Genomic DNA, 26,220 nt, shown 5'->3' on the forward strand with positions numbered 1-26,220 from the left:
GCTAGGGAGATGAACTTTCAAGAGGTTTTCTGCTACAGGGATTCTCTCCATTATGTTCAAATCCTTAAAGAGCTAACCCCTAGATTTCATAAGTATGCTACGTTGATTTAAGACATCAAGGACCTCCTCAATCTTGACTGGCTACCGCGGAGTATGTTGTTCACACCACCCCTCCGACAGGATTATCTGATCTATTAGCTTCAGACTCTGCGGGAACATCCGTAGACTTTAGTCTTTTCTTTTTTTGTGTTTTTGTTCTCTTTTTTTCCTTTTGTTTTTCTAAGCTTTGTAACAAAAAAAAATATAAAGTCAAGTCAAATGTTTTTGATCATGTACTTGGACCAAATACATTTGACTTCTTGAATATATTTTTCCTTAAATTTCGTTGCTAAAGGTGTAATAGTTTAATTTGTATAAAAACCCACTTGGGTGTGTCTGGTGATTTGATTGGTACCTTATAGTATGTTCCTTCCTTGTATTTGTTTGATGGTAATGATATGAAGCAGATACAAGATATGATATAGACATGATAAGCATTAATCATATCATTGATTTGATGCGCACATGATAACAAACATGATATCATTATAATTAAATAAAAAATTGCTCTCATAATTAATTAAATATTTTAAAAATGACATGTAATTAATTATAATAACAAATACCTGATATCACTATTTTTAAAATTACAACATTTTAAAAAAGACAGAATATCATGATAATAAATAAGGAATGATCTTCTAATCATATCAGGATAGTTTCTATCCCATCTTATACTCATGATAAAAATTACAAAGGAAAGTCAGGATAGGATAGAAAAAAGGGTTTATTTTATCATATCCCTTTGGTGCATCAAACATGAGATTTAAACAGGATATGATTAATATACCATATCATGTCTTCCTATCCTGACCATCAAACGGAAGGTTTGATTCTCCCCAGTGCCAATTTGGTTGGGGGATAGTTTAGCTTCTTCAAAAAACAAAAAAAAAAGTTTAATTTGAATAAAATATCACTGGAATACTATCATATTATTTAACAAGTATCTATATGGATGTTATGTTTGTTTTAAAGGCATTAAAAACAAAAATTCAAATATATGATCTAACTTTACATTAAGGAAGGGTTCTCAAAAAAAGTCAAGTCAAATCAAAATATAAACAATAAATACAAGCAATATTTCTATCAATAAAGTCAGGTCAAATGGCAATAAAAAAAAAGTCTGGTCAAATGTGTTTTGTCGTGTATTTAGACCAAATACATTTGAGTTCTTGAATATATTTTTCCTTAAATTTTGTTACTAAAGGAGTAATAGTTTAATTTGTATAAAAACCCACTTGTGTTGGCCTGGTGGTATTGGATTGATACCTTAGAGTATACTCTTTCTCAATGTCTAAGGTTCGATTATCCCTTGTGCCAATTTGGGTGGATTAAGAGTATACTCTTTCTCAATGTCTAAGGTTCGATTCTCCCTTGTGCCAATTTGGATGGATTAGTTTAGCGTCTTAAAAAAAATATTCAAAAAAAAAGTTTAACTTGTATAAAATATCACTAGAAAATTATCATTTATTATGTTATTATGTTTAACAAGTATCTTTAACAAGTATCAAAAACAAATTCCTTAAAAAAAAGTATCAAAAACAAATATTCAAAAATATGATCTAACTTTACATTATGGAATGGTTCTCAATTGCGAATGGACATAGAATACACAAACTTAAAGCAAATCCTGCTTTGTGCAAACAAGCAGGAATGGCTGCAGCAACCTATTATGCGAAGCAGATCTTGTTGGGCCATTTTTTTTGTGTATCAAAAACATATTCATAGTTATGCCATATGCTCCCTTTGATTGATGACTACGTTTTTTTAGTTTGATTTTGTTTAAAGGAAATTAATAGACGACAGAAAAATGAATCATGTCATGGGAACTAAATTCCTAATCATTTCCTCGACACCAAAACTAATCGTCAATGCGGTATTGGACTCTAGATATCCTCTTCAGAAGGAGACTTTTTGTCCTGATCATATGCATCACCAGTTGTTGTTGTTGTTGTGGGATTTATGTTTCCATCTCCAGCAGCAGCAACAATAGCAGAAGAAGATTCTCCTGCTGATTTATCTTTCTCCACTTCTGTAATAATATAATTAATCAATAGATACTGTTTCACATGTATTTTTCAGTCAACATTAAAGAAATAAAGATTGTTAACATGTTTTTCTTACTTCAATAGGGCCGTCTGCTATATGAGGCAATTCACACCGGTACTTTCAAAAGTGTTTCCCTTATCATCGGTCAATAAAACGGAACATGCTCCTTTATTGCGTCAAGGACGACAATCTTCATCAGCAAGACATTGTAGAGATAAAGAAGTTATCTCAAATACTCCCTACATGCAGACAAACAAACAAATAAATAATACTATACAAGATAAAGAACTTTACATATTATAAGATTTAAAGTTTAATTTAATGAGATTTGCAGGTTGACTTAGTTACCGTGTGTACGTGAGAACCATCTTGATCGTGAAAGAGAACGTCTGATACATAACCGGTCGCAGAAACTATACTAACAAGTCGTCGATGATCAAATTCCTCAGATAGTCGGTATAGAGCATCCACCACATCCTACAAAATCATTTATTATGTTCAAAAGCATATAATATTTAACGAATGAAATATAAAATTGCATAAGAAAAATGAAGATTGATTAATGTTATACACCTCTCCATGGTTCAAATTAGTGGTATACAACTCGCCAGAAGAATCACTCAATTTGAATAGTGATTTGTATGCACAAAAGGAATTATATTATGTGCCTGACTCATTCATTACTGCAACATCACCACTAATAGTAGTGAAATTGATCATCTTTTCCCACCAACTACCAGAGCCTCCCTCCATTGTTTGGTCACAAGAAGAGAGAGAGATGGATTTGATTTGCATGTCCAGAGGGAGTTATATATATTTATAGTATGAATGAAGTGCCAACTCATTAATAAACTGTTAACGATTTAAAAATCCTTATAAGTTCTTTTTTGGTATCTAATTCCTTTTAGTTATAACTAGACCGTTTGGGGATTCTTTTGAAAATAGTAATGGATCATATATTTTGGAATTTACGTAACTAACTTGCCATGTAAGTAACTATCTAATTCATGACAGCTAGACTACAATGTACTCTATTTAGAAGCAAGATACAAATTACAACTCATCAATAATTGTTAACAACTGAAATGTTCTGTCCTTTTTCGTAGTATCACTGAACTATAAATTTCCGAAAAATGGTAAAAGACCCTTGCTTTGCAGGTCAATCACGGAAGTATTTAGGCAGCACAAGATCTATTTTTCATAGGACAATTTGGTAGTTGCCATTGTTGTGATCAAACATATAGTACTAAATAGCGTATAATGAAACAATTGCGCAATAACACCACTATTGCCTCTATTTGACAACATTTTTGTCAACTACGCAATAGTGTTGAAGTGCCACTATAGCCGTTATTTGACAACATTTTGTACCAAAGAGCATATTGTGGAACAATTGTGGTTTGTCTTAATTATTTATTATACTCACTTCCTATTTCCCTAATTTGAAAAATCTGAAAAACCTAGGAATTTTGTTGTGTTAGTTTTGCATTGAGAAATGCAATGATGTGCAACATGCAAATTTACAATCCTAAGAGGCAGATTTAAGGACTACTTTTATATTGAGTAAAAAAAAAGACTACTTTGTTTTTTCTTGTCTAGTGACTATAATTTCATCCAATAAGTAGAAAATCTAGGGTTCGAGCAAAACATACATGCAGGCTGCGGTTTTCTATGATGGCAATTTCCATACCTGGAATTGACCACCCAACCCCATCCTAAACCACTTCTACGTCCCACAAAACCCCCAACCCGTTTTGACCCGCCCGCTGCTACTTTTTTGCTTATGGATCAGTCGGGTTCGGGCGGGTGTGAGCCATTCCACCCCTAAGTAGAGGCGCACAAGTGAAAATTATCCTCCAATTTGTCCTGCAACCTCCACAATTAGATGCTTATTAATCTGGAAAAAATGTATCTAGGTTAAAACCCTATGAAAGTTTTTATTTATGACAAAACACCCTATGAAAGTTGAGATACAAGAAAAAACTATGTGGGGCTTTTTATAAGGCTTGTAACACGTGGATTTTTTTTTAATTAAAAAAAGTTTAACGTTGAAGATGGACGAGTGATGAATTTTTTTTCTTCTTTGGGTAGCAATTGTATTTGTAATTATTATTCGTGATTTTTCTTAATTTGTAGTTTTAAATATGTTTCTCTTTAGTCGTATTCTTTGGATAGTGGGTGTATTTGAAATTAGTATTTGTGATTTTTCTTAATTCTTAGTTTTAAATTGGTTTCTCTTTTGCCACATTTTTTGGGTAGCCGGTTAATAATTGGTATTACGGACTTTCCTTAATTCATGATTTTCCTTAATTTAAAGATTTAAATTTGTTTCTCTCTAGTCCTATTCTCTTTAGTTATCTTGTATTTTCTTTGGGTAACAGGTGTATTTGTAATTGGTATTATTTGCCCGTTATTCTCTTCTCAAGAATCCTATCTATCCTATGTAGGACTTAATCCCACTGAGTGTTGGCCGCTAACATGTACCTCTTATAAAGCAAAGGGGTAATAAATGTAGAGCATTCTCAATTTTGATGATTATATTTGAAAATATTAATTGATCATATATTATAGTTTGGAATTTAGGTAGCAAAAATGAGTCACATTTCATTACTAGAGCAAACACTTCATTCAATCTTATGCTGATTTAATAACCTTTTCTTGAACATTCTGAAAAAATAAATGATGATTGCCTTTTCATAAATAACAGTGTTGATATCTATAGAGATATTTTAATTATACTCACAACACCACCTTGATATCCCCTCCAACGAAGTACATTGTAAGAAAAAAATTATATCTCAAGTTACAAGTTTCACATCAACTAAAATATCACAACTGAAAATTGAAATTTCACAACAATGAGTTAGAAACCTAAAATATATCGTCATCGCTTCTACAAAGAATTAGATCAAGAGGATCTATTGCAAGAACAAGAAGAATCTATATTTTCTCAACCGAACAATCAAAATTCAACACTCTCACTCACCCTTGATGATTTCCAATGCACTAGTGATAATAACTTTGGTAATACCGACATACACACTATGATACCAAACACACTCTTAGTTCCCAACACTACTAAATTTCTTATCACTAGTGCATTGAAAATCATCATGGGTGAGTGAGATGGTTGAGTTTTGATTTGTCGGTTGAGAAAATGTAGATTCTTCTTGTTCTTGCAATAGATCCTCTTGAACTAAATTTCTAATTATTTGCAGGACAGAAGGACTAAAAATATACCATGTGACTCTTTATCATGCAAATGTCATAGGCTCTCATCATTAGAGAAAATATACTTCATACATTCTTCTGCTAGGTTATAATAACCTCCTTGGGCAACTATTGAACATATACAAATTTCATTCATGTTTTGTGAAAAATTCTTGGATTTTTACAAAAAAAATTTAAATTAAGTAATGATTTCCTTCTCATAAAAAATGAAGTTACAATTTCAATATGCAATAGAAATAATTTTGAAAAATAAATTCAGAAAAGTTCTAAATCTAAAGCAAATCTTAAAAAGTGTTGTAATAAATTAACCACTAGATTGTCATTTACTATATCGACCTCAAGTTACGAAGTTTCACTGCATCATCAGAACTAAAATATCATCTCTTCTACAAAGATTTAATAGATGATGGAAAAAGTGTCGTAATCACTTTTGATTAGATACGCTAAAAGATTAAAATTATAACAATATATATAGCTAGGAAGTAACTAAGAAATTGCTAGGAACTTGCGGCTTGAGATTTACTTTAAGATTATTGTGTCAATATCCTAGCCAAATAGTTAGGAAACTAAAATTTTTAATACCATTTTGCTAGGTATTAGTTTGAAAATAGCTAGCATTTTCTATATATTAGTTGCCAATTAGCTAGAAAATATTTTGCTAGGCAATTTGCCGCCCAATCCATGCTACGGCGAGTATGACAGCTAAATCACAACTAAAAGGTAGCTAAATGAGTTTTGCTAGAAATTGGCTGCGCGTTAGCTACAATTTCTTTCGTAGCAAATCGGTGATTTTCTTGTAGTGTATAAAAATAAAGAGCTAGCTAAGAAGGAACTAACTGCTTCTAACTAATCAACTACCATAACTGAAAAGTTGCAACTAATCAATAACTGTTAACCATTTGAAAATTCTTTAAGTTTCTTTAAGGAGCATAATAATACTCCTTGTCAACTATAAATTATGTTATTGGATGAAATTTTTTATAAGCATTGATACAACACCTGCTACACAAAGTACGCTTAAATTTTAGGGATTAAATTATAACTAAAACTTTACAATTTCAATTATTATAACGTTTAACCGTATTAACTATTTAACCATATAAAGAAAGCCAAAATACTAATATTCAATCAACATATGCATTTAATAGTGTGATCAAGACAAGAAAAGTAATCGTTTTTATTTGCAAAATACTACCTATCTAATATCTAATTATATCTCCACGACAATTGTAAGCCACAAAGTAAGTTGACGAGCAATGGAAGTTCCGACTCCACTAGCAAGATTAGAACCAAATAATATCTCATTGAAATCAAACAGTTCCTGAACTTCAAGCACGAGCCTTTGCGCTAGTTGATCTAGTTATTCAGAGGGAAAGTCTTGGTGAAACAAGATAGACTGAATCCAATATTAATCCTCTTGAAAGAACCTTTTGCTACTCACTTCTTAATAAACATGGAATAAGGTGTTAAGGCGCGTAACTGAGTTAGAATCAACCAAATGTGATAGAACATCGATGTAAAAAACTAGTTGATCAGTGGGCTCTAGATTGGAGCGTTGCATTCTCTTGATTGTGCAGAGAATGCAGAAGGCATGACTATTTTTTTCTTCTATAAACTGAACTTGCTTATCTCCTTGAATTCTTTAGTTCACTTTTTTTCATATGGTTGGTTGCAAACCTATTTATAGAGGATGAGAAGGTTACTTTTTGGGATTGCTTTGTGACAAGAATACAATCTCTTATTCAAAAAGTAAATCCAAAATATTCAAACAAATTTCTAATGTTGTTACCGAAAAAAATTACTAAGGGTTTGTTTTTCTTTGAAGAAAAATCAATTAATGAATTAAACGGTAAGTAATTATCTTTAAATTATAGTAGAACCATTATGTTAGTTATACAAACTAAAAACCAAATCTCTAATTTGGCATATTTTGCCAATTGCTTATTAAAGTTATAAACAATTAGATTGAGAATTTCTAATTTGATCTTAAAGGTTGGGTATCCTTTAATTAAAATGTGAGTACTTAGCAGTAACATCATATAGTACAAGTGAATTAAAAACTTGACCCTACTTGAGAGCCTGTTGAAGAAAGATATCACACCATGCTGAATCTTCAACATTTACCAAGACTTATTATTACTATAAAGTACATATCTTCAGGAAATGTTAATCAAATGGTAAAATTTACAACTGCCAACAATTGCTCCCTTAGCCTATAATCATGTTGTACCAAAACCAAAAATCATATTCTTCTTTTTCTTTTTAACACTTGTTTTTGTAGATCAAATTTTTTTAATTAATTGTCGTTTTAAAAATTTAATGTAACAGAACATGATTTAACTGTTTTTATTTAACTGACAACTGAATTGCAATATTTAATGTTTTCAATAAGGATACTAGAGTAGATGGCCATGTGTATTCTAAATATATTCATAACAAATTGTCTTAATTGCGCAATTGTTTCAAGATACACCTATTCAGTGATTAAACTGCAAACCAAGGGTCTCTTACCATTTTCAGAAATTTACTAGATACTACGAAAAAGGACAGAACTTTTCAGTTCTTAACAATTATTGATGAGTTGTAATTTGTAACTTGCTTCTTAATAGAGTACACTGTAGTCTAGCTTTCACGAATTAGATAGTTACTTACATGGCAAATTAGTTACATAAATTCCAAAATATATGATCTATTACTATTTTCAAAATAACACCCTATTGCCTCTATTTGACAACATTTTTGTCAACTACGCAATAGTGTTGAAGCTCCGCTATAGCCGTTATTTGACAACATTTTGTACAAAGAGCATATTGTGGAACAATTGTGGTTTGTCTTAATTATTTATTACACTCACTTCCTACTTCCCTAATTTGAAATCTAAAAAACCTAGGAATTTCGCTGTGGTAATTTTGCTTTGAGAAATGCAATGATCTGCAAAATGCAAATTTACAATCCTAAAGAGGCAGATTTAAGGACTACTTTTATATTGAGTAGAAAGTGAGATGGATGCCCAAGGGCTTTTCACATAGGTGAACATCATTTGTTTCTATTGTGTATTATTATTTAATGTCTAGTTGATTTGTTTCATATCGTATAGAAACTTATTTTGACTGGTTTAGTTTCTAAAATGGTTGTTTAGTACTCCCTCCAGATGGTAATTCAGATTCCGGAAAGGCCATCGAAGAATTAGAAGCTTTTCCAACAAATTTACCGGCTGCAGATGGAAACATGAATCCCACATCAACCACAACTGGTGCTGCAAATGATCAGGACAAAAAGTCTCCTTCTGAAGAGCAAGAGTCTCTTACAATTTTCTGAAATTTCATAAAACAAAACATGGTTCATAATTTTCAAACGTTAGCGCAATAAAAAGAGTGGAAAGACGGGCACGTGAGTACCCGTCTTTTCGCTATTAATAATAATAATAATAATAATAATAATAATAATAATAATTGATCTAAGCGAAAGTTGTCGGTGGTCGGTTTGGGTTGCATGTGATCAGTTTGAATGACGTAAAACCGATACTCAAACCAATAGATATCGGGCTTGATTGGTTTGTTTCAACTTAGACCTGAACTAAAAACCAAAGCAAAATAATTGGTTTTAATTGAATTTTCAGATTCATTTGGGTTATTGGTGTGGTTCGTATACCCCTGCCATTTGTTCTTTAATACAAGAAGAAACAACAAAAATCAAAAAACGAAAGAGACTTTTTTTTAGTAAGACCAGAAGACTTATTCAATGCAGTCATTTAAAAAGTTTGTACTAAAGTAACCTTCACATTAAATGTTTTCATATCCACAAATATAAACATTGAATGAATTTTTGGTTTTTTGTTTTGATTACAACATTGCATTTTTATTAAATATAAAAGAGTACAAATTTATTTAAGCAATATATATACCTTGAAATTTGCATTTTTTTCTTATATTTGAGAGAGAGAAAAGGTATTATATAAAGGAGCAAAGAGAGTATGATGCATGACTCAAATCACCTCAAGGTAGGGAAGAAAAACACACAGATGGATTATCTTGTAGTGTTTCTTAATAGAAAATCAATTGGAGAAGATATTTTTTGGGCCATAAGAGGAGGTAGTGCTGCTAGTTTTGGAGTCATTCTTGCATGGAAGATAAGGTTATTTAGAGTTCCACCTATTGTTACAGTTTTCACCATTCATAAAACTCTGGAAGAAGCATAATAACATAACAAATTGTCTTAATTGCGCAATTGTTTCAAGATACACCTATTATTTAGAGTTCCACCTATTGTTACAGTTTTCCCCATTCATAAAACTTAATAAATACATGACTTCTTATGTTTCAAAGTCTCCAAGAGCTGCATATTACAACTATAGGGATCTTGCTGATATAGGAAGGAACAAGCATAATAACACAAGCTACTCATAAGCAAGTACTTTAAGGGAAACTTTAAGCGTTTGGCACCAATTAAGACAAAATTTGATCCCCAAAACTTTTTCAGGAAAGAGCAGAGTATTCCTCTTCTAAATTTCATTACTCCTTCACATAGAGGTGGTGGAATTAATTAGGAGCACCTAGAACGTTTGTGCAATGTCTTAATATAACTCTTGCTTGATAAACAAGTACATTAAGCGCTTACATTATTTTCTGTTATAATGTTAGTGCTTATGTATAAGTTATTTCAATAGCAGCAAAAGGTAAAATAAAATTAAACTATTTTCATATAAGTTATAAGACTAGACAAAATAGGATTAAAAATGGCAATATTTTAGAGTTGAGGTAACACCTATCTGGTAAGACTCGACTTAGGGAAAACCAGTAGATTCTGTGGTAAAAATAACATCAAATGAAGGATAACCAAATCCTAAGAGGCAAAAGAAGATCTAGAAAAACTATTAGAGAGGCTATTAAGAAAGACCTAGATACTAATGAGTTGGAATGAGATGTATATATGGCAGATTATTGTGATGTCTATTGATCGATGTAGTTGACCCTAAAGGCTGGTTCTTGTTCTTAAAAATCTTAACAAGAAATGATTAACTTTATAATGCATAGCTTATCATGTGATGTGCTAAGACAGCCATTCATTGATTAACTTTAGACTGATAAAATAAGGGGATCCATGATTTAAGAAGAACTACAACAAAGTGAACTACTACAACATGTTTTGCAAAATCATTCACCGCCATAATTTACACAAGATATGTCAAAAAGCCACTTCTAAGCTATCAGTTTTCTCATGGGGCTGAACCATTGGATTTGTACTTCAACATTTCAATCCTATATCTTTCTTTATCTATCAACCTTTTCTCCTGATAAACCTGCATTAAATTAACAAAATAAAGTACAAAAAAGTCTAAGATAAATAATACCAAAATATAAGACCAAGTTCTAACAGATAAGAGCAGCTTCATGTCCTTGTTTTGTTTTTGACATGCAAATATGTATTTTGATTCTGTAGTTTGCATGCAACTTTTTCTCTTAAAAAAAATGAGTTTAATTGATATGCATTGTGAGTATAAAAAAATGTAAACACGTGTATCCAATCACATCTCACTACATAGATGATAATTGAGATATTTTAGAAGCTAACATAGCACAAAGTTGCATGCATGTGTACTTTTTTACGCTGACACCGCATACTAATTAATTCGAAGAAAAAATTATAACTACAAGTGTATCCTTACTATTATATTATAGCCCTATTTTCATATAGAACTAAGAAGCCATTTTTTCATAAGTAGAATTGAAAGCTGTTATTTATCACAAATAGCCTCCTAATATTTCTTGACATAGACTATTTCTACAGGGGAACCTCTTAAGAAGCCAGTAGAAAAATAGTTAGGTCTGTATCTATAAAGCCTGTGGGAGCAATCTCAAATGCTGAAAAGACAACATGATAACTATGGCTACAACTAGAAAAGGGTCTGCTACTTTATAATCTTGTACAGACGTTAACATGTACTTCCTTTCACACACTCCGACAATAAATCTATAAATGTTTTAAGGAAAATTGCATGAATCCCACTTTTGGCTTTTCCAAGGAACATCAAGGCAGTTTCGCAAATGACAGGCTAAGGATTTGTCAAATTTAGCTTTGTTACAAATAATTGATCACTAGGCAACAGGGTTGCCGATCGGAGATTGCAAAAAATGGTAGTTTGATCAAATTCCGCTACGCAGCAGCGCAATAGTGCCTCTATTTAACAACACTGCTTTGCGCCTAGCTTAGTTTGCCAATCAGAGAACAAAGTTAACGTGCATCAAGTTATGGAAAATTCAAAGTAGAATAATACCATACATATATTACTAATTTTATGAATCTGAATGAATCTTAATGCAATGTTTGCCTGATTTGCAAGACAAAAATGAAAGAAAATGCCTATGTGCCTGAATAAACTATTCCAGATATACAATTAACCTTTCCTTTACCTCCCCTTCATCATCGTTAAACAAGCCAGAGACAAATATGTTAAGGCTTTGTTTGCGAGTTTTGAGGGGAAGGGAAGGAAAGGCTAAGGTGGGGGAAGGGAAGGGAGGGGCGAGGAGGGGGGAAGGAGGGAAAACCCTTCCCTTGTTTGGGAGTTAAGAAACCAACAAGAAAGGGAAAAGGAGAGCTTATGTGATAATTTTACTATTTTACCCTTTTTTTTTCCTTAAAATCAATAATTTGTGTTATACTTTATAATTATTATATAAAAATAATATATTTTTTACCGATCTTATAAAAATTCTTGAAAACATTTTTTAAACAAGTGATACGATAATGATAAATTAATTTCACTATATATACAAAAATTATATTTCCTTTTATTTCATAATTATTATTTTTAGGAACAAATTTCATTAACAATTTTTTAAAAAAATAAAAGAATGATACAAGAATTGAAATTTTGAATTATTGTAAGGATAAAATTGTCAATTTGTATGTTTAACCCCCCAAAAACCCGGAACATTGAAATTGGACCAAATAAGCCATTCAAAAGCATAAAAAGAAATGGTAACCACTCCTATTTGATTTCGGTCGATATAATCACATAATGCCAATCTTGATTTCTTTTGTATGTTTGAAATAAGTGTACCTCCAATCGAAGAACCCTTAGATGCATTACTTGAAACATGATACAAGACACCTTTCAGCTGTTCAGAACCCAGGTCCACTGTGACTATATATCCATCATCAAATTTCCCGTCAATTGTTCCATGCACTGAAGAACCGAGTGTCTGTGCTGGACTAATTGGACTAACTGTATATAAGAAAGCAAATCTTCACCAGACATAAACGAAAAGTATATCTACTAACCAACATAGATAAGAACTTTGTTTGCATAACTTCTTAATAAAGCCCTTATAGCATAAGATCTTATCATTTAAGTACTTATGTATAAGCTACTTCTATTATGAAAGACAAAACAAAGTCAAACTGTTTTCATAAATAAAAACTGTTTTCATATAAGCTATAAGCTGTTTTCATTAGTTCTCTAGTAGAGTTTAAGAAAAAAAGCTGAAAAGAGTTTTTTAACATCATAAGTTGTTTCCAATATCCCTAAGCTCTCCCAAACAGTCACCTATGTGCTTATGGCAGTAAATAAGCATAAATAAGTCAATCGAAAGCTTTATCGCACTAGGTGAGGTCAGCTACCCAGATCAAACGATGTCATAATGTTCTATCATAAGTTGTGTTGATGGTAAATCTTTCGCAAAAGATTAGATGTACATGAAGCTAAAAAAAACAATGCCAAGTCTAAATTAAAGAAAAGAATCATCTATGAATGGTTATTTGTTTCGCAACTACCAGTTTCAAAACAAAAGAATCAGATATTTACTAGTATATTATTCATGTAACAAGAGAAAAAACCAAAAGAAGTCAATCAAATATCATGCTCCTTACTTCTATTTCCACATCACAGAAAATTATTATACATAACAGCTGTTTGTAAGTGTTTTCTTCAACTTTCTTAATGTTGACAACAATATGTATACCCTAACTCATGATGGACGTATAGTCAATATTATTGGCAAAATAATGCTGCAGACAATTGTATGTTTACAAGTTTTTAAGTCATGTAATACCTCTTATTTTCTTGGAAGAAGTTTCTGCAGAAGTAGTTTTTTCGGAAGGTCCTTCTTCTCTCTTATTTTTTGATCCGAAACCAAGAGCGCATCCTCTTCTTTTCTTGGAAGAAGTTCCTGCAGAAGTTGTTTTAGCTTCAGGTCCTTCTTTTCTCTTCTTGGGTGTTCTGTTGAGAGAAGAAGCCAATTGCAATGAAAATGTAGAATCATTCATGGCTACATCATCACCCTCTTTCTGATGATGATCAGTAGTAGAACTGATCATCTTTCCTGATGCCTTGTTCTTATCATCCTCCTCCATTTTTTGGCTACAAGAACAAGAAGAATAAATTTTGATATGCTGTAATTAATGTCAAGAAACACTATTAACAAATTTAAAATTCTTGAACTTCTGTTTAATGCTTATAATATATACAATATTGTTTATCACTTTTGATTGAAAAATTTATATGAATGAAAAATAATACAAGTAAATTATTTTGATTAGTTTTACTGTTTCAAATTTACATACGCCAATTTCACGACCTATAAATTACTTTGGTGTCCTTTTTATGCTTATGAAAGCTACTCTTGGATGGTTCAATTTACAACTCACTACTGCTTATAATGGTTATGAAAGCTATTCCCATATACAGCCGTTCCACAAGGCCTTCCCCATATTTTGTTTGTCTCATAATTACTCCTTCAAACCCCCAAGAGTATTCCATCTCAACTCTTTGTTTCTTCAAACCCCCTCGAGCACTCTTTTGTATGTTAGAAGCAATAGGTACATTGCAAGTTTCAATCATTTTCGTTTTATGCATTTGTTTTTTCTTCCTGTTCTGGTATGTCCAGACCCCACATTCCGGACTCTATGAACGAGGGATCTGGACCCTACATTCCAGACAGTCTGAATGCAGAATGCTTATCTTTTTGTTCTTAAGCTTATTCAATGAATGAGTGTGTTGACCGTATTAAGTGTGATAGGGTTAAAATGACTTCCTCCTCGAGCAAGGGCTTGAGCAGCAACGGTTAGACCAAAGTTCCCAGACACAAGCAGATGTAGAATAGGCGCCACGGAAGACATAGCGTGTGCCAGAGTACACACAACTGAAAGTGACGTTAAATAAAACAATACAGGACAATGAGCCTTCTGATTTTAGCGTAAGTAACAGTAAGGATCTAAAATGGCCGACAAACATTATGTCATTACAGCGTTTTAAAATGAATTTAATCATGAAGCATGTTCTTATCTTAAATTCTTAGAATGTACCACGATGCACCCAATATGTTATACATAACAAATAGTGTTATACACCGCAATTTGACAAAATTTTGTACTAAATAGCGCACTGCGGCATAAAAGTGGTTTGTGCAAATGCTGCTGCGCTATATCGGCTATTCAACATTGATAACAAATAAAAAAGATACCTGGGTTGAACTACTGTGGTAATACTTTTACTACAGGTTGCTGCTGTTTGAAGTTGGCTAGTTTGAGTCTCTTTCAACTCCATGCATGGATTGCATACTAGTTTTGACTCACCCTTGTTAGATTCAGAAATTGACCCTACAAACAGTTCATCAAAATTACATGTTTAATCAACAGGATTGCAAATTACATAGTGTCACAGCTAGGAAAGCAAGTGTCTGCATTTCAAACCTCTGCAATTGAAACAGATATTAGAATTCTGCATAGTGAAATCACCCAGGACCATTTGGACCACTTTATCCAATGTATCCAACGGAAGACTTGAACAGGCATTCATGACATCCCGAAGGAGTTTTCCATTCTCAAGGTAAGTATACTCCGGAGGACGTTTATTAGCACTACCAGCATGCAACTCAAAAACATTCGGCGAGACAACCTACTCTCAACAAAAAACAACAAATAGCAAAAAAAAACGTATTAACCTACAAGATGCTAAACCCACACAAGCAAAAAAACAATAACCATCCCTCCATTTACTTGCCTGATTCCCCTTACAACTCCCACAAAAGCACAAAATTCCCGAATCTTTGATCACACCTTGTAAATCCTTTTCTCCTGGTTTACGCGCCTACACATCATTCACGAATAAACTCATATCACACTAATGCACCACAAGAAAGAAAAAAAAAACTCCTAACATCATTCACAATTTCACAAACAAGACCAAAATCAAAATTTCAAAACAATATACCTTTTGTCCCTTGACATATCTCACTTTCAATCTCTCCAAAATCCCAGTAGCAAGAAGATCCTTCAGCTTGACAGGAAACCTCTTACCAGAACCTCTCTTCATTGTTTGGTCAGAAGAAGAGAGAGAGATGGATTTGATTTGCATGTGCAGAGGGAGTTATATTTATAGTATGAATGAAGTGCCAACTCATTAATAACTGTTAACCATTTAAAAACCCTTTAAAGTTCTTTTTTGGTATCTAATTCTTTTTAGTTATGACTGTACCATTTGGGGATTATTTTGAAAATAGTAATAGATCATATATGAAACACCCTACTAGAAATTACCTAGGATATCTAGCATGTGTGTTAAACTTGGTATTGGATACATTAAAATTACAATAACAAAAATTTCCTCTAAATAAGATATGAAAATTTTTCGTCTTATGCCTCTGAAATAATAACACTGGCGTGAACTTCATATGATCCAACGACTTCTGCAACTTCATCACGAGCCATTTTGTCGTCTAGTAACCTGAATATCTGAAATAAATAAAAGGGATTGGGGTGAGACATGATGTCGAGTTCCACCTATCCTAGGCTGTAGGCAATCTCAGGGAACCTAGGATCGCCATCTGTTCTAAACTCAACCCATTTCGGATTTATACAGTCTTTATCATACATAACTGAGCGATCGGGGATAACTAGGATCGCTACCTAATACTATCATCATTCTATCATAATGTCATATTCTCATTTTTACACATACTCATAATCATAATCATAATTCTTTACTTAAAGTTCATGTCATTATTTATACATTTCACTGTGTGCATATAGACCACGTTATCTTTTAGTTATGGCGAACGATATCTATTTTATTTTGTTACTATGAGTCGTACCTCATAGGTTACGTTATCTCTTCGTTGTAGCAAACGGTATTTTTATCAATTCGTTACTATGAGTCGTACCTCATAGGCTACATTATCTCTTCGTTGTAGCAAACGGAGGTTTTCGCATTTGTTACTATGAGCCATACCTCATAGGCTACATTATCTCTTCGTTGTAGCAAACGGAGATTTTCTCAATTTTATTATTGTTTTTTTTTTTCTATGAGCATGTTACTCATTTCAATTTTCCTTTCAAATCATTTCTATAAGTATATACATCAATTGTCTTGCTTAGCATTTTATTGATAGAACCAATTCATATGATTTTGCATAATATGATATCATATAAAATTTCATTCACATTATCATGACTTTGCATAACCATTAAAATCTCGTTTGTATTGAGTAAAAGTAAACAACACAATTTTAAAGAAATGATTCAAACTAAAGGAATTCACCTCAAACATTTTGCGGAAACTAAACTCAGCTTTTCTCCGGCTTAAACTTCTGCCATTATCTCAACCCCTGCGTCAAATTCTTCAATAACTAAATCCTTGGATTAGCACAAACTTAACATCAGACCTCGTACTTTAAAATCATCTACAGGTTTCAATACTGGACCGAAATTCATCAAACGTTTTAATGGAGCCCTGTCCCAAAACCCCGCGTAAACAAATTACAGCATTCATACACATATGAAACTTATAGCCGAATTGAAGGGAATTACGCGTAGAATCTAAATATCCAATAATTGCTCAATTATGATTAACACAGTAAAAGAATCGACCCAAATAATAACAGAACTCAACAATTCATACCTCAGCTTCCCATAATCAGTTTTCCAAACAGCTTATACACAGCTTCTTAAACACTTGAGCTTAAACCCTAGTCCAACAATTTTAACATGCCCAATCAGTTCAACAATCATACGAGCTTGGCCTCTGAACCATGCGTGTACTCATCCATCAAACCTTCCCTTGATTAACAAGCTCTTGTTCTTACTAATCTTCAAGCAATTCCCAAGCTTCAGCTCAATATTCCAGCCCTAGATTTAATCTTCCTTACTGCTATCCCTTTGCTCCTAATTACAAGTTAAGCCACAACCAGAAACAACCTCATACATTTTATGCATTATTCTAGATCAAACTTCGAATATGAAAGAGGGAAAGAGGGGGGTCGGTGTTGGAAGAGAGAAAAGGGAGAGATTGAGCTTGTATAAGGTCTTAAAATCTCAAAGGATTTAGTGGGGATGGTTGCATGTTGATATTGGGTGGGCTTTGGGTGAAAAGATGAAGATTAGGATGGGGAAGGAGGGAGGTTGCCGAGAGAGAGAGATGGAGGAGAGAGAAAATCAGCTTCTTAGAGAGAGAATGGACTTGAAGAAGAATGAGGGGAAAAGAGGTTTCTACTCTTATATAGCCTTGTGCAAGCTCAATTTACCAACTTGCCCTTCTCATTGAAAGTCTTGCTAAGAAACACTGGAGTTTATACCAACAACTTAACATGTGTGTTTAACTGACACTGCAACTTAAATATTTCCCGTTATAGTTAATCTACTTTGTTTTTTCTTGTAAGTAGTGTAGTGACTAGAATTTCATCCCTACATATTGCAATATACCTAGAAATTGAGCTATTCTTATGGGATAACTACTTTTTATATTATGTCTAACAAAATATACGAACCTAGGAACCTTTATTGTAAATAAATGCATGTTTTGCTCAGTGATCCTAAGCATGCTCACCGATAATATATAAATTTATTCTTGGCCCACAACTTTGCTCAAAGATCTAGAGAAATGCATTAGAAATTTTATCAGGAGACAGTGATAAAAGGAAGCCATTATTTAATGTTTTCAAGAATGATAGTCCCTTGTGACTGGATACAATGCATGAGGACTACTCAACACAGTGTAAATGGCCAATCCATGGTCATGTGTATCCTGCTTTGTGGCCATGATTTCCTAACTAGATTTGCATAATTACTACTTCTGTCCAAACTCAGCAAGTAACAATCAAATGAATTATCATACTAGAGTAGAATAATCATAAAAGACACAAAATTAATAGATGACAGATAATTTTCATTGAGAATATCCCATTGTACAAATTTCATATCCACTACTAAAGTATTGGAATTATTCACAACTCTAATATGATCATCTTTAGTACACTTTCCTCAACAAGAATTAAGAGATGAACAGAAAAATGAATCTTGTCATGGGAACTAAATTCTTAATCATCCTTCCTAAATACAACTAAAACAACAGAAAAGAAAACAATGGTGTCTTTTGGAATCATTTCCTGAATCTTTGCACAGCTTCGACACCAAAACTAATCGCGATAGGACTCTAAATATCCTCTTCAGTAGGAGACTTTATGTTTCCATCTGCAGCTGGAAATTTGTTGGAAAAGCTTCTAATTCTTCGATGGCCTTTATGGAATCTGAATTACCATCTTGAGCAGCAGCAGCAGAAGATTCTCCAGCTGATTTCTCTTCCTCAAGTTCTGCGGTAATCTAATTAACCAATAGCTAAAGATTGTTAATTCAAAGATACCATCCCTCGCTAACTGTTACAGTGGCTGATTTCATTCATGATGGGAGATGGAACATTCCCGGTTATTTCTTACAAAAAGATGCTGCTCTGTACCAGAGAATTGTTAGTTTAGCTTTGCCTATCAGTCCTGTTCCGGACTCTTTGCATTGGACCAACTCTACAGATGGTGCTTTGACTAACAAGTTGGCCTACGTTCATTTTAAAGGTTCCTTCTTACGACCTTCTTGGTGTAAGTTGGTTTGGCAGAAGTACATTCCTCCTTCGAGGTCCTTTGTTTACTGGAGATGGGCTCATGGGAAGCTTCCAACGGACGACAATTTGCAACTGAGAGGTTGCAGTTTAGCCTCTGTTTGCCCTCTGTGTATGCTGTATCCAGAGTGCTCTGCACACCTCTTTCTATTTTGTCCGTTTTCTTTAAAAATCTGGAACTGGTTTATAGTAGGATCTGATCAGCACCTAGACCTTTCTGGCTGGTCAGCGCTTCTGCACAGCAGCATTGGGAGTAGTAATGAATTGGTTAGGCTGGTGATGAATGCAGCTATTGTGCAAACGGTTTGGATATTGTGGGTAGAAAGGAACAACAGAATTTTTCAAGGTAAGGTTAACTCAGCTGAAAGCCTAATACATAAATTGACAGCTGAAGTAAAAATGAGTTTCAAGGTTATGTTGCTTAAGAGTCATGACTCGGTGGCTGAATTCAAAATTAGGCAATTGTTTGGTCTGTCATATTCTCCTCCCGTGCTGTCAGTTTTGCGGTCATTAGTTGTGAGTTGGATTCCCCCTGCGCACGGTTGCTTTAAAATTAATGTCGACGGATCAGCCTTTGGTGCGCCCCCTAGTGGTGCGATTGGAGGTGTCTGTCGTAACTGGCAGGCACAGTTTGTGGGTGGCTTTGCGCAAAACATCGGTCACGCTACTAGCCTTGAGGCGGAATTCTGTGCTGTGATGTTTGGTATCGAAAAGGCCGCTGAGCTGAACTGGAATTATTTTCAGGTGGAGAGTGACTCAATTGCGGTTGTGAAGGCTTTTGAGGATCCATCTAAAGTGCCTTGGCAGCTAAAGATACGGTGGCTTAACTGTCTAACAACTTCTAAGCAACTTCATTGTTCTTGCGTGCATATCCTCCGTGAAGGTAATACCGTTGCAGATGCCATGGCTAAAAATGCCCAAGGTTTACCGTGTTATACAACACAATGGTGGGATTCCCCTCCCCTGTTTGTTATTCCTCTTTTGTTTAAGGATAGTTCCGGCTGACATCCGTTTTAAACTGTTATGACTTGAATTTTGTATACGGGGTTCAGGCCCTCTCCTGGTTTTTCTAATTTTCATTACTTTGATTAAAAAAAAAAAGATAAAACAAATTATGTGTGACATGTCTAACACTCTTTTTAACACTTCATTTACTGTCGAAGTGAAATTTATGTAAGTTCTACTCCCACATGAATTTTTCAGTCAATATTAAAGATATTAGAGATTGTTAACATGGTTTTCTTACTTCAATAGGGTCGTCTGATATGAGGGAATTCACACCGGTACTTTCAAAAGTCTTTCCATTATCATCGGTCAATAAAACGGAACATGTTGCTTTGTTGCAGTTAGGACGACCATCTTCATCAGCGGGCCATGATAGAGATAAAGAAGTTATCTCAAATACTCCCTGCATGTAGGACATTGAAACAAACAAACAAAATAATAAATAAAACTATACAACTGAAAAATGAACTTTATAAGATTCAAAGTTTATTTAATAAGAATTGGAGCTTGAGTTAATCACCGTGCGCGTGTGAGAACCATCATGATCACGAAAGAGAACGTTTGACGATGATCATATTCCTTAGATAGTTGGTATATAGCATCCACCACATCCTGAAAAATCATTAATTAATTTCAAAACTATAAAATATTTAATGAATGAAATATAAAATTGCATATGATAAGTTAAGATTGATTAATGTTATGCAACTCGCCATAGTTCAAATTGATGGTATACAGCTTGGAAGAATTTTCTGCAGAAGTAGTTTCAGTTTGTGCAGGAACCCATTCAAATTTTCTATTGTTTGGTGTTAAGTTGATAGAAGAAGCCAATAGCAATTTTTCACCTGCCTCATTCATTGCTGCTATTAAACATAGAAGAGAATGAACAGAAGAATTTAGATAGCTTGCAGCCCAAGTAATTGTTAGGGGCTTTTTGGTACTTTTAATAGCTTCTTCTTTGTTAGTTAAGTCTGTTACCAAACTCTATATATATAAGAGTGTTGTAATAGTTTAGTAAATAATGAGAATAAACATTTCATTTCATTCATTTTGTTTCCTTGATAATATGGTATCAGATTTACTCTCTCTCTTCTTGAGAGGAGTTTGTTACGATTCAGTTACAAGCTTCCGCCATTGATGCTCAAACTCAAGCTTTTCATCTTCTTCGTTTTTCGTTGATTCTTTTACAGAATCTTCTTGATTCTTCTTCGTTTCTTCTCGATTTTGTCTCAATTTCACTTTGAGATTCTTCATTCTTCGTTTTTTCTCTTTGATCGTTCTTCTACATTTTCTTACGATCATACTCTGTTTTCTCTGATTCGCATTTCTTGCTTCTTCTTCATCATGCCTCCTCGTCAAGCACCAGTTGCTCATCAACCAGATACGAATTCTCCATACTATGTGCATCCTAGTGAAAGTCCAAGCTCTGTGTTAGTTACACCTCTTCTTGATGGTTCTAACTACCTCGCTTGGCATCGTTCTATGAAGCGTGCTCTAGGCGCGAAGAACAAGCTTTCCTTCATTGATGGATCTATTCCAATTCCTCCTATTGATGATTTGAACCGTAGTGCTTGGGATCGCTGTAACTACTTGATTCACTCTTGGATTCTGAACTCTGTTTTTGCACAAATTGCTCAGACTATTGTATTCCATGAATACGCCATTGATGTGTGGATAGAGCTTCAAGAACGTTTCTCTAAGGTTGATAGAATCAGAATTGCTTCTTTACGCACTGCTATCAACAATTTGAAACAAGGTACCAAATCTATTCTTGAATACTTCACTGAGTTGAAGTCTCTTTGGGAAGAACTCAATTCACATCGTCCTATGCCTATGTGCACCTGTCCTCATCCATGTCGTTGTGAATCTATGAGATCTGCTCGCAATTTTCGTTTGGAGGATCAAGTCATTCAGTTTTTAACTGGTTTGAATGATAACTTTGGAGTTGTCAAAACTCAGGTTTTACTCATGGAGCCTCTTCCCTCTATCAACAAAGTATACTCTCTTGTTGTTCAGGAAGAAAGTAACAATTCCACCATTATTACTTCTCCATCTATTGAAGATTCTAGCATTTTGGTGAATGCTTCTGAAGCAAGAAAACCTTTTGGACGTGGCAAACCTAATTATGGTTCTTATCCTCCAAAGAATAACTCCAAATATTGCACCTTTTGCCATAAGACAAATCACACTGTTGATTTTTGTTATCAAAAACATGGTTTCCCTAATGCTAACAAGGGAACTCCTTCTACTCATGCTGTGAATTCAGAGGTTGTTCCTGATTCACAAGGTGTTGTTGTAGGTTCTTCAACTATCTCTCAAACTGGTTTGACTCAAGATCAGTATCTTCATCTTGTTAACTTGCTCCAACAATCCTCCCTGATCCCTCCACCATCAAATACTACTTCAGCCAACACTAATCATGTTCTTTCTGCACCTGTTTCCTCTTCTGCAGGTATAAACACTATATTTTCCTGCTCCTTACATGTTAAATCACCCCACTGGCTTATAGACTCAGGTGCTAATGAACACATTTGTTCTTCTATTTCATTGCTTCATTCCTTTTACAAAATTAAACCTCTCAATGTTACTTTACCAAATGGTCAATCTGTTTTAGTTCATTATGCTGGTACTGTCTTCTTTTCCTCTTCTTTTCATATCACCAATGTCTTATATTCTCCTCATTTCAAGGTCAATTTGATTTCTGTTTCTAGACTTCTTCAACTTATGACTTATGCTATACATTTTGTGATAGATGTATGTACCATACAGGATGTGAAATCACACAGGATGATTGGTTTGGGTGAACTCTGTGATGGACTTTATAGACTGAAAATGCCTGCTACTTCACTCTCTGATTCTGCTTCTGATAGCATTCCTAAGTTTCATTCCAATAATAGTTCATTGCAATCTTGCAATTCAGTTTCTTGTACTTTCAATATTCATGTACCTTCTTCAGCACTGTGGCACTTTAGATTGGGACATTTGTCCAATCAAAGACTGTCTCAGATGCATCAATTGTATCCCAATATTCATGTTGATAATAAATCCACTTGTAACATTTGTCACTTTGCTAAACAAAAGAAACTACCCTATACTTTAAGTACTTCTATTGCCTCCTCTAATTTTGAACTACTTCACTTAGACATTTGGGGCCCCATTGCTAAAGTTTCCATACATGGTCATAGGTATTTTCTCACTATTGTTGATGACCATAGTAGATTTTTATGGGTTATATTACTCAAAACCAAGTCTGAAGTACCTTCACATATTCAAAACTTTGTTCATCTCATTAAAAATCAATTTCATGTTACCCCTAAAATCATCAGGTCAGACAATGGACCTGAATTCCTTTTGCCTGCCTTTTATGCCTCTCATGGCATCATTCATCAAAGGTCTTGTGTGGAAACCCCTCAACAAAATGGTAGAGTTGAGAGGAAGCATCAACATATTCTGAATGTTGCTAGAGCCCTCCTTTTTCAATCCAAACTTCCTAATTTCTTTTGGTCTTATGTTGTTTTACATGTTGTGTTTCTTATTAATAGAGTTCCAACTCTTGTTCTCAAAAACCAGTCCCCTTATCAAGTCCTTTACCATACTTTACCTGATGTTAATTCCTTCAAAGTTTTTGGTTGTCTTTGTTATGCTTCCACTCTTCAAGCTCACAGAACCAAGTTACAATCTAGAGCTAGAAAGTCTGTTTTCTTGGGGTACAAGTCAGGCTTTAAAGGGTTTGTTCTTTATGATTTAAACACCAAAGAAATCTTCATTTCTAGAAATGTTACATTTCATGAGTCCATTTTGAAGGTGAGAAAAAACACAAGAAGGGGGGTTGAATTGTGTTTTTTAAAAATTCTTCGTTTCTCCTAAAAACTGAACACACTGATCAGAAGCTAAGTGAGACAGCTTCTGAAGTGATAATCAGAATCTAAATGCAGCGGAATAAAACAGAGAGAGAGAAGAAGAACGACACAAAGCAATTATACTGGTTCCTTCCACAATCCGGAAGTAGTCCAGTCCCCCTTGCACTTCCAAGGAGATTTCACTATGAGTAATATCTGATTACAAATGCTCAAGCACACAAGCAAGAGACTTCCAATGCTCAAGCACACAAGCAAGAGACTTCCTTTGCTCAAGAACACAATCAAGAGACTTCCTGCTCAAGCACAACTGCAAGAGACTTCCTAACTAAACAAAATTACACAGAAAATTGTTTAAGGTTGAACACTTGATATACAATCAGAGGTGCTCACAATACAAATCAGATACAGACTCAAAGGACTTAAGAATTTCTAAGATATGACTTTTAGACACAGAAATTCTAAGTGAATGCAGAACAATTTCAGCAGAGATTTGGCACTTGTAAAAATGTTATGAGTCTTTCGTTCAGTGTTCTTGCATTACCAAAACTCTAATTCTTCACTCCTTTATATAGAGGTGTGAAAGAGACGTTGTGAAATTGCCAGCACACCAAAGAGTCGTTGTTGAAGCTTGATCTTTCACCAATGATCTTTTGCCTGATTTGGTTGTTGTCCTATGAAGAACCAATTTGAAATCCATTCCTTATCCAAAGGAACATATATGCAGGCGAGACCGTATTCTAGAGCTGTTTTCTTGTCTTGAAGCGTGGACACAAAACAGAGTAGTGGAGAACGTGGTTGTACAATTCGTACAAAGTACAATGTCAACGCTTTCGTCCAAATTGCAAGCATAAGCCTTCAAACACCTTTGAAATGACGGTTGCAAAATTCCACTAATCCTTTGTTTGTGTTTTCGAATCCAATAGACACCTTTTGCATTGATAATTCTTCAATTCTTGAATCTTTTGCAAATCCAGTTGAGATTCAGCTTCTGGTGAAATAGCTTCTGATGAGGCAGCTTCTGATGATGCAGCTTCTGATGATATGACTTCTGCAGCTTCTGATGATGCAGCTTCTGATGATATGACTTCTGGACTTCTTGTCTTCAGGAGCACTATTCTTACTTCAGAAGCGTCTTAACTTCAGGAGCACTATCCTTACTTCAGAAGCGACTTAACTTTAGGAGCGCTTTTTCCCTTCAGTAACAAGTTGCCTTCAGGAGCGTCCAAGCTTCAAATTTTTGTTGTTTCCTTTGCTCTTTATTTGCTCATTCAGAACCAATGATGATGTAACTTTATAATTATGGTCCTGTACACTTGAACAAATATTAGCTAGTCCAATTTACAATTTTTAATACCTTGTTATCATCAAAACTTTTTAAGGTTCATTGTTAAACACATTTTGTTCCAACAATCTCCCCCTTTTTGATGATGACAAACAAAAGTATTTAAAATTGATCAATTGTTGTTAATCTAATTAACAAGTTGACTTTGGGGTTCTGAGGTTTGTAAGCTCAGAATCTGAGGTTTGTAAGCTCAAACTCCCCCTGAGTCTGATAGTCTTTAAGGTGAGGTTTGTAAGCTCCCCCTAAGTTCTATCCAGGTTAATTAAATTCATTTTTCGCACAATAAAAGTATCAGAGCTTTAAAAAATTGAATCATTGAAAGAATTAACTTATAGATAAGAAGAATGGTTCAATTAATTTTACTTGAATTTTGATACTTCTTCGTTCGTTCATAGCTTATACCAATAAGGTAAAAAAAAATGATAGAAGTTTTTCAAAAATTTCAAGTGCCATTAATGTTAATGGGGCTCAGAGCCTTTAAATACTTGTCACATATACTCCCCCTTTTGTCATTATCAAAAAAAATGATATAAAAAATAAGCATAAAAGACAAAAAGATTTGAGAAAAACTTAAACATGAGAGAGTATACTAAGAAATTAACTAAATAAATCAGACCAAAGTATATGAACATGAATATCCAAATATCAGAAACAACTACGCAGTCAGAATCATTTAAGCATTCAGAAGCATAGAAAAATAAAACAGGATGGTTTCAGAAGCAAGGACTAAAAAAAATTTAAAACACACAGCA

The 26,220-nt window shown here is 33.9% G+C and overlaps 2 protein-coding genes and 1 long non-coding RNA gene across 4 annotated transcripts; 1 reads left to right on the forward strand and 2 right to left on the reverse strand.

The window, feature by feature from the left end:
* Positions 1-1,668: 1,668 nt before the first annotated feature.
* Positions 1,669-3,607, reverse strand: LOC146950102 (uncharacterized). The gene is made up of 3 exons (XR_015027434.1): positions 2,722-3,607; positions 2,497-2,625; positions 1,669-2,387 (listed from the first exon to the last, which is right to left on the reverse strand). It is a non-coding gene; the product is annotated as an uncharacterized LOC146950102 (long non-coding RNA).
* A 6,814-nt stretch (positions 3,608-10,421) lies between these two features.
* Positions 10,422-17,845, reverse strand: LOC146950103 (uncharacterized). Of its 2 annotated transcripts, none has more exons than XM_085746055.1 (9): positions 17,276-17,845; positions 16,916-16,982; positions 15,590-16,110; positions 15,380-15,466; positions 15,070-15,274; positions 14,841-14,976; positions 13,431-13,738; positions 12,440-12,604; positions 10,422-10,678 (listed from the first exon to the last, which is right to left on the reverse strand). In XM_085746055.1, exons 3-9 carry the CDS (start codon positions 15,731-15,733, stop codon positions 10,650-10,652), a joined length of 1,074 nt encoding a protein of 357 aa, XP_085602181.1. In that variant the 5' UTR covers positions 15,734-16,110; positions 16,916-16,982; positions 17,276-17,845; the 3' UTR covers positions 10,422-10,649. The 2 variants fall into 2 exon arrangements, with proteins under 2 accessions (XP_085602181.1, XP_085602180.1); XM_085746054.1 differs by having other exon boundaries at positions 16,916-17,107.
* A 988-nt stretch (positions 17,846-18,833) lies between these two features.
* Positions 18,834-20,266, forward strand: LOC146950104 (uncharacterized). The gene is made up of 2 exons (XM_085748609.1): positions 18,834-18,967; positions 19,009-20,266. The coding sequence occupies exons 1-2, from the start codon at positions 18,834-18,836 to the stop codon at positions 20,264-20,266; spliced, it is 1,392 nt and encodes a 463-aa protein (XP_085604735.1).
* The last annotated feature ends 5,954 nt before the right edge of the window (positions 20,267-26,220 follow it).

The sequence above is a fragment of the Medicago sativa genome, chromosome 2 (assembly GCF_051527215.1).
Source record: "Medicago sativa cultivar Bolivia chromosome 2, Bolivia_mono, whole genome shotgun sequence".
Lineage (NCBI taxonomy): Eukaryota > Viridiplantae > Streptophyta > Magnoliopsida > Fabales > Fabaceae > Medicago > Medicago sativa.

Excerpts from the sequence above, each read along its gene's own strand:
- LOC146950103 (XM_085746055.1), bottom strand. The coding sequence starts at position 15,733 with ATGCAAATCAAATCCATCTCTCTCTCTTCTTCTGACCAAACAATGAAG. Across the intron at positions 13,739-14,840 it reads ACCACAGTAGTTCAACCCAG|CCAAAAAATGGAGGAGGATG; the intron begins GTATCTTTTTTA and ends TTGTTCTTGTAG. Across the intron at positions 12,605-13,430 it reads TTCTTCCAAGAAAATAAGAG|TTAGTCCAATTAGTCCAGCA; the intron begins GTATTACATGAC and ends TCTTATATACAG.
- LOC146950104 (XM_085748609.1), top strand. The coding sequence starts at position 18,834 with ATGTTTCCATCTGCAGCTGGAAATTTGTTGGAAAAGCTTCTAATTCTT. Across the intron at positions 18,968-19,008 it reads TCTCTTCCTCAAGTTCTGCG|ATACCATCCCTCGCTAACTG; the intron begins GTAATCTAATTA and ends GTTAATTCAAAG.